General features: G+C 68.1%; 2 protein-coding genes across 2 annotated transcripts; both read right to left on the reverse strand.

Annotated features, from left to right (window-relative positions):
- Positions 1 to 53: 53 nt before the first annotated feature.
- PFL1_06895 (uncharacterized protein) lies at positions 54 to 2,168 on the reverse strand (the record flags this gene model as incomplete). The annotated part of the gene is made up of 3 exons (XM_007882981.1): positions 54 to 194; positions 236 to 392; positions 607 to 2,168. The coding sequence occupies 3 exons, from the start codon at positions 2,166 to 2,168 to the stop codon at positions 54 to 56; spliced, it is 1,860 nt and encodes a 619-aa protein (XP_007881172.1).
- A 1,391-nt stretch (positions 2,169 to 3,559) lies between these two features.
- Positions 3,560 to 5,328, reverse strand: PFL1_05288 (uncharacterized protein; the record flags this gene model as incomplete). Its single annotated transcript, XM_007882821.1, has 2 exons — positions 3,560 to 5,033; positions 5,165 to 5,328. The coding sequence occupies 2 exons, from the start codon at positions 5,326 to 5,328 to the stop codon at positions 3,560 to 3,562; spliced, it is 1,638 nt and encodes a 545-aa protein (XP_007881012.1).
- Between the last annotated feature and the right edge of the window lie 2,809 nt (positions 5,329 to 8,137).

Here is an 8,137-nt window from a genome sequence, read left to right on the forward strand (position 1 = left end):
CCTCTGCCCCCGCAACGGGCGGGCGGCAGATCCTCTGGCCCTGCCTGGCTGCATCAACCTTCGTACTCTGCCCGGTCCTTGCTGTTGAGAAAGGCGCGTTCGTCGTCGTCGTCGTCGTCGCTGCCGTCGATTGCGGCGCCCTCCTCCCCTGCCGCCGCCGCGTCTGTCGTCGTCGTCGTCGTCGTCGCGGCGGTCTCGGCGGGGGGTTGGCCTTTGCGCCGTTGGTCGGCGCCACGGTGCCGCCGCCAAAGGATCCCTTGAGCTGTCCGCCGGGTGCGCGGCGCAGCTCGCCGACCTTGAGGATGGCGCTCTGCGGGATGACGCCCTTTGGGTTGAGGTACTCGAAGTCGGGGCCCTGGAAGACGTCGAGGTAGTTGAGCCACTTTCCGAACCTGTCGTCGCGAGGCGGAGGGGGGGTGGCAGGGGGTGGCAGAGGGGGGAGGAGGCACACGGAGACAGAGGGGTCAACGGTGAGTGAGCGGGTGGAGGGAGGCGGTCGTGGGTGGGTGCAAGCAGGTGCTCTGCTCGCACGCTGACGAACGACGACGGACGACGACGGGACGGGGGCAGGGCGGGGCAGGGCGGGGCGCGGGCGGCGACACTCACTCGCTCGTCTCCTCCTCGGTGAGCATGATGCGGTCGTAGATGTACTGCTGCTTGAATGCCTCCATCTCGCTCTTGTGCGAGTCAAACTCGACGGCGTCGCGCTTCTCGTCCTCGGGGTTGTTGGCGGCGGCGACGCCCTTTTTGGCGTTGCTCGAGACGAGGTTGTCGAGCTTGCGGTTGCTGTGCTCGACGCGCTGGTTGTAGCCGCCAAACAGGGGCTCCTCGAGCAGCAGGCCGAGGCCGGGCGCCTTGGGGATGTGGATGCGCGCCGGGCCAAACGTCTCGGGGATGAGCGAGGCGGGCGCATTGGTGCGGCCGACGAGGACGACGAGGCCAATCATCTTGCGGATCTGGTGGTACATGAAGCTCTGTCCGTGGAACTTGATCGAGATCCACTCGGTGCCGTTGACCATCTTGGGCTCGGACACGTGGAGGGCCTTCATGAAGCGCTGCGCCGCCCGGTCGCGGAACTCCTTGTCGATGGTGAAGTTGTGGAAGTTGTGCGAGCCCGAGTACTTGGCCATGAGGGCGCGGACGTGCTCGACCTGCGACGCGGGCATCCGCCACGCCTTTTTGGCCTTGATGTCGGTGGAGAAGTCGTCGGCGGTGCCGTGCTCTCGCCAAAAGGGGTGGTCGAGGACGTCGCTGAGCGCCGGGGCGTCGGCGCCCGTCTTGGCCTTTTCCTCGCGGTTGATGGCGTCGACCATCTTCCACATGGCCGATCCCGGCTTGGGCGGCAGGAAGACGTAGGTGGGCAGCAGGTACTCGTACATGCGCGAGTCGCAGCTGGTGCGCGCGTTGAAGGCATTCTGCACGCGCGTGATGCCCCACACGCGGATGATGGGCGGCAGCAGCTCGTTGACGCGCTCGACGAGCGTCTTGCCCTCTTGCGCGAGGCCCGGCGGCTCGAGGATGAGCTTGAGCGAGAGCAGGTTGCCCGCCGCGTGGACGCCGCGATCAGTGCGCGCGGCGCGCTGCAGGCCCACCTTGTTGGGGTTGACGGCGTTGTCCTTGCTCACCGCCCCGGCCTGGCAGAAGGCGTCAAACACGTCGCCCTCGATCGTCTTGACGCCCGGGTTGATCTGGAGGCCCGAGTAGCCGATGCCGCAGTAGCCAAACTTGACCGCCACCTTGCGCTTAGGCAGGCGCACCTCGGCGCCGTTGGCCGCCTCGTCCCCTGCCGCCTCGCCTCCCGCCTCGGCGCCGGCATCGCGCGTGCCCCTCCGGTCCCGGCGCTCGGTGTTGCGGTCGTTGCCGGATCGGGACCCGCCGCGGCCCTTGCGGTCCCTGCGGTCGGGCTGCTGGGCCTCTTCGATCTTGACGCGCTTGGCCTCGCCGCCGGCGCCGCCAGCCGCTGACGACGTCGTGGCCTCGGCCGGGGCCGTGCCCGCATCGCCGGCAGGTGCGGCTGCATCCTCTTCGAGAGCCCGCTTCGGCGCGGCGCTGGCGGCGGAGGCAGCGGGGTCTTCGGGCATCGTCGACGACGGGGCAGGTGGTAGCGCCGCGTCCTGGACGGGCTCCTGCTTGGCTATTGTGGCGTCGTTCTGGGGTTGGTCAGACATTGTGGCTTGGACCGGAGTTGGCGAGGGGCGGACGAGGCCAAAGGTATCGGCAAACGACTTGCGCTGGCCAGGGAAGAGACCGAGGGCGGCGTACCACTGGGACGTGGACGGGTGCGGGTGCGGGGGATGTGCGTCGGTGTGGTCGGCGTGGCAGCCTGTATGCGTGGCGTCGCTGCTCTGCGCGGGTCGCTGGGTGGTGAAGGAGCGGCAGCGGGGCGGGAGGTGGCGTGTGGAAAGCGCAGGACGGGGCCTGACGGCGGCAGCGGCAGTGGCAGTGGCAGTGGCAGTGGTGAAGGTGGAGAGGCTGTATCGCGGGGCTGCGATGCGGACGCTAGCAACGAGGGAGGAGCGGACGGGTGCAGAGTGGTGGCCGAGCAGGGCAGCTAGGAGGGTGCGTCGGCAGTGAATCGTGCCCGTGTGACGCCTGATCCGCTGTGTGTTGCGGAACGCAGTGGCAGAGTGGAAGCTGCGCGGTGGGTGGTGGTGGTGGTGGAGAGGGAGGGAGAGAGGAGAGGCCGGGATTCCAGCAGTGCGGGCGGGCCCTGCCTCACTTTTTTGCCCGCCGTCTGGCCTGTCTGCCCGCCTGCCCTGTCTGCCCGCCTGCCTGACTGCCCGCGTCTTCTTGGGAAAAAAGATGACGGGCAGGCCAGAGGCAGAGGGGAGGCTGGCCTGGCCTAGCCTAGACGGGCCTGGCTTGGCGTCGCTGCCCTGCCTGGCCCCGCCTGGCCTGGTCTGGCCCCCACCCAACTTGGAAAAAATGAAGACGAAAACCGGCGACAAAACGTCAAGTTCGGGGGGACCGCCCCACCCGCCTAGCCAGGCCGAGCACCTGCCTTGCCTCCATTATTGCCAGGCCGAGCCAAGCCAGGCCAGGCCAGGCCAGGCTAGGCCAGAAGGTGGGGCGGCGAATCCGCCCGAGAGGCCGTTGCTGGCCTGCCGCCTGCGTCGACACCCGCACCGCCTGGCCAGCGTCACCAGGAGGGGCTCTTCGTGGGGCGAATGCACTGGTGCGCCCGCCCGGCCGCGGCGAGCCGCAGGCGTAGCCGGGCTGGATCTAAGGCCGTGGTGCGCCTACGTCGAAGCGTCGAGAAGGGGGCGTGCACGAGCTCTCGAGACAGGGCAGAGTGGTAAGGAAGCGAGGGGCGCACGACGTGGCGCGTCGTACGTTGGACTCTTGTTATATGCGTGCGATGATGCTGATCATGTGCTAGGAAAGAGATGGGGTATCGAGGGAGGACTGCAGGGAGAAAGAGCGAGGGTGATACAGAGATGGTCGAGACGAGAGAGGCCGTGCCCGCGCCAGCGTGATACGGAAGGCGAAAGAAGGCAAGGCGTGGCGTGGATCTCCGGATCGCGATCCGCCAGGTCCGCTCCCCGCCTCCCCCCGACCGTCACTGGAACAGGTCGGGACAGCTGCCGCTGCTCAAGGGGCCGTATCGGTGCGGCTGGAACTGGAGCGCGGCCAGGAGCGACGACGAAGACGCGGGCGACGAGCCAGACGACGCCGACATCGAGGGCGATAGGGGCGCAAACGAGGCGCACAGGTTGGGCGGCGCCGTCACCGTCAGCGCCACGCCCATGGACATGGCCGTTGCCGTCGCGGCGTCCGTGGCGTCGGCATCGATGTGGTTCGAGCCCAGCCCGAGAGCGTAACTCAGGGTGCTCGCAAACGAAGCGGGTTGCTGCTGCTGCTGCTGCTGCTGCTGCTGCTGCTGCTGCGGGTGGAGCGGTGTCGGCGTGCTGCCAAACACCATCGTCTGCGCGCATGGAGCCGCGGCGAGGATATCGAGGGGCGGCCGCACCATCTCGATGCCGCCGCCGCCCTTGCGCAGCGTCGGCGTGGCAGACTCGCCCTCGCTGCTCGACGACAGGCCGAGCGCTGGCGTACCTTGCCACAGCCTGTCGTGCCGGACCGTGGCGAACTCGGCTGCCGGCGGCGGCGGGATCCAGGCCTCGTCAAACGACGGCGAGGTCGGGTCGCATCGCCGCTGGAGCACCGTCGGCATCGCGGTCGGCATCATGGGCACGGCTGCATCGCTGCTGCCGCACTCCGTCACCAACGACGTCGGCGCGTGCTGTTGCTGTTGTTGTTGTTGTTGTTGTTGCTGCTGCTGCTGCTGCTGCTGTTGGACCTCGGCGATGCTCGAGATGGAGCTGCGGCTCGAGTGCGAGCTCAGGCTGAAGCGACACGTCGATCGCGGCGAGCCGGTAGGGCCGGCGGCGAGGGACGAGCAGGGGAGAGACGCCAACGAAGACGACGACGACGACGACGACGCTGACGACGATGACGACGACGAGGAGAGGCTCGGGGGCATCACCGACGTCCAGCCTGAGGAAGACACGGTCGACGCCCAGCCAGGATGGGCGGCGGTGGCCGCCGTCGGGGACGAGCTGGGCGAGTAGAGCGGGCTCTGCCCGTCGATGCACAGGCCCAGACCGACATTGAGGGGCGGGGATGGCACGTCGTGGCGCCGGGGCGCGACCAGGGCGCCGGCCGGAAGCATGGCCTGCTGCGGCAACGACGACGACGCATGGCCGATCGAGAGGATGGAAGGCGGTGCCGGCGCCGGCACCTGCGCGCGCATGTGGTGGTGCAGCGAGGGCGCCAATGCCTGCGCCGCCGACGTCGACGGGTCAAAGCACGGCGCGGCGAGGGCGCCGGTGCGGATCATGGTCTCGATGAGCGCCTGCTGGCTGCGAGCCTCTTCGATTGCGATGCTGTTGGCCGCGTTGCGCTGGCGGTCGCGCTTCTTGCGCATCTTGGCCGCCCAGCTATCGCGCTCGCACACGGGCTCGTACCGGCACGCCCGGCCTGCCCGCTGACACGACCCGCACGTCGGTCGCGTGCCGCAGCACTTTGACTTCCTGCGCGGTCAAAGAAAGGGGGAGGAGAGGGAGATGGAGGGAGGGGCCAAGGACGTGATGCGAGATCGATGGTCAGCTCACGCTGCCGCACGCTCCAGCTGCTTCTCCGTAACACCTGCGCGCCTACGCACCTCTTGCGGCAATGTACGCAGGCCATGACGATCCTATCGCGGTTGCGGTCGTTGAGCTCGCTGCCGTAGGGCGAGCTGCTGCACCGCGAGGTTGGGCTCGAGGACGACATGCTGGGCCGGAAGGCGTCCGGGCTACGGCTGCTGCTAGCCATCTGGAATGCCATGGTGTCCATTTCCAGTGGTCGGCCGGTGGTGGGCAGGAAATGGCAGAGGCGCCGTCGTCGTGGGGGAACGCGTTTGGTGCAGGGAAGTCGAGGTGGCGGCGGTGAAGGTGTCCACCGATGTACGACAGGACGGCGTCGTTGGGAGAGGATGACTGGGTCGGGGGGCACTGCTGGCGCTGGACAGGTGCAAGCCGCACTCGACGATGGCAGGGACGGAGACCGGGATGCGAAGAGAGAAAGAGAGAGGGAGAACGAGAAGGCGGGCTGGGGGGCGCGGTGGAGGTCGATGCGGGTGAAGGCGGATCGCGGACCCCGAGCAAGGGCCGTTGTTATATCGAGCAGAGGCTTGCAAGCGCAGGAGAGCGGGAAGAGGCACCGCAGGCGATGCCCTGACAGACGCCAAGAGACTCGGGAAGGAGGGGAGGACGGTGAGAGAGGCAGAGGGAACGCAAAGAGATGGAAGAGGGGGGAGGAGCCTGGGACAGGTCCAGGACGGCGCGGGATCGACCGACGTGGTCGGCGGAGGCGTTGTGGGTCTGCCTGCCTGCCAGGCCAGCTCGCAAACGGGCTGGGCGCCTGTCGCGGCGGCGGCGGGCGGGCGAGCTGACGAGGTGGCCGGCGTTTCGGCGCGATGAAGGTTCCAAGGAATCGACGTTGCTCGGATGAGCGGAGTCTGCCACCGCTACAGTAGTCAGCCGGCAAAGGCGGGTGGCGAGAGCGCTGTGCGGCTCCTGCCCTGGGTGGCGACGGAGAGGGAGTGGCGGGGGGGATTCGCAGGGAGAGGTACGTGTACCGCAGGGCCAGGACGAGAGGGAGGTGCGCCGAGGAAGCAGGTGAGCTCTCGAAGAAGCGTCGTGGGAAGAAGCGACGGGCAAAGTGGAACGGTGCGATGGGGAGGGACGACAACCTCAGGTACCCTCACGGATGTCGTCCTTCTGGTCCTCCAAGTGGTCGAGAGGGGCCGGGGCTGGCTGTCTGTCTGTTTCTGACGGGATCCTCACCGGGTGTGGTGCGGTCTGGCTGCACCCAGCTCCTGCTTGCCGCCGCGTCGTCGTCGTGGCACCTGCGCTCGATCCACTAACAGCCCGACGCCATGTCTCGTGCTCGCGCTGCTACTGCAAGTACCCTGCTGCACAGTGCAGGATCTGAGGCAGGTAGCGAGGCAGGGCGAGCGAAACCAGCAGGCGAGGAGGGGGGCCGGTCTGCGAGATGTCGGGCGCTTCTACGCGCGCAGCAGGTGCAGAAGCCGCGGAGGTGCGAACGAGGCCCAAACAGACGATCACGATGTCAGATTCAAGATGGGCAAGGCGAGGCAGGCGGGCACCGTAGACGACGACCAGGTTCGAAGAAGGCGACGCCCGCCTCTCCTTCTGCTGCAAGGGCGGGTCACAGGGAAGAAGACGCAGTGAGAGAAAGAGGGCCACTACGGTACCCTGTCTGCCGCTCTCGCGCTCACCTTGCTTCTTCGTCTGCCGCCGTTCGTCAGATCCAGGGCGCACAAGGAGCGAGGAAACGCCCCCGCGGCGTTGACGCTGTCGCTGGGTGCGGGGCGGGCGGCGGAGAGGGAATCTGGACGAGAGACAAGACAGCAGCGGGGCGGGCGGCAAAGCAGCGGCTACTTTCCGAGCGCCAGAGAAACGAGTCGGGGGTAAGAGGTACCGCCCAAGCGTAACTGCACGTATGGCGTGCCATGCCGGCGTGGCGGGCGCTGAGTGGGAGGAAGGAAGATGGGCAGGCAAGTGAAGAGAGGGACAAGGGCGGACGGGAGCGAGGGCCAGGGTCTCGAGCGGGGCGTGGAAGGCCAGGCAGGGCAGGGCGATCTTGCTGCGGGTTTCGGAGAGCGGCGGAGAAGCGGACGGGCGAGTGTCCGGACGGTCCGCGAGGGGGTGCAGCAAGCAAACAGGTAGAGCATCCTGGCCGCAAGGAGGGACGGGGCGAGGCGAGGCGATGCGAGGCGAGGCGGAGCTGCGGAAGCCCAGTTGGGCCGAGGGCAGCCCGTATTCTGGGCTTGGCTTTGGCTTGGCTGCGGCGGCGGCGGCGGCGGCAGAACGACAAGGAGCGGGCGGGCAGGCCCGGTTGGCCGGGAACCCCAGCGGTCCGGGCATGACGGCGCGAGCGGAGAGAAGCGGGCAGCGACGATGCGATGGGATGCGATGCGAGAGCGCAAACAAGCAGGCAAGGCGGCAGAGTCGAGAGCCGACGCAGCGTCGGAGCTTGGGTGCAGGCAGAATGGCGGCGTGCGGTACTGTAGTCTGTCAAAGGCCGCGCCAGCAGGCTACCGGTAGCCAGGCAGGGTGGCGACGACGATGCCGGACGACGTCGAGCGGCTCCTGTCGAACGGAAAACCAAAGCCCGTGGGGGCGTGCTCAAAGTGCCGCCTTGTTTGGCGTGGCCCGCAGCAATTACCGTCCGCCACGGTACCAAGGCGGTGCACGACAAGCCCGCGGAGAGGGACGCCGGTTGGGGCCCGGCCTACGGGGGCCTTCGTACGTACGTACCGTACCCGCAGGCACGCCCTAGGCCATCGAGAGTGCAATCAACGGAGGCGTTACGGTACGATGGGTTGCTAGCGTGGGTTCTGCGGCAAAGGCGGGCAAGGAGGGGATGGCAGGCAGCCAGAAGGCAGGGGGTTAGCGTGGCGTGGCAGGGACAAGGAAGGAGGCGAGGAAGGGGGCCCGCTCAGGGTTTGTTTGTCTGGCCTGGTCTGGGCCTCGCTGCCGCGCCCCCCCCCCGTACCGACCGTACGTACGTACGTACCGTCCGTCGTACGTCGTCCGCGCCGTCGACCGGACGGGTCCGGTACGGAGCG

The sequence above is a fragment of the Pseudozyma flocculosa genome (assembly GCF_000417875.1).
Source record: "Pseudozyma flocculosa PF-1 unplaced genomic scaffold scaffold00019, whole genome shotgun sequence".
Taxonomy (NCBI): domain Eukaryota; kingdom Fungi; phylum Basidiomycota; class Ustilaginomycetes; order Ustilaginales; family Ustilaginaceae; genus Pseudozyma; species Pseudozyma flocculosa.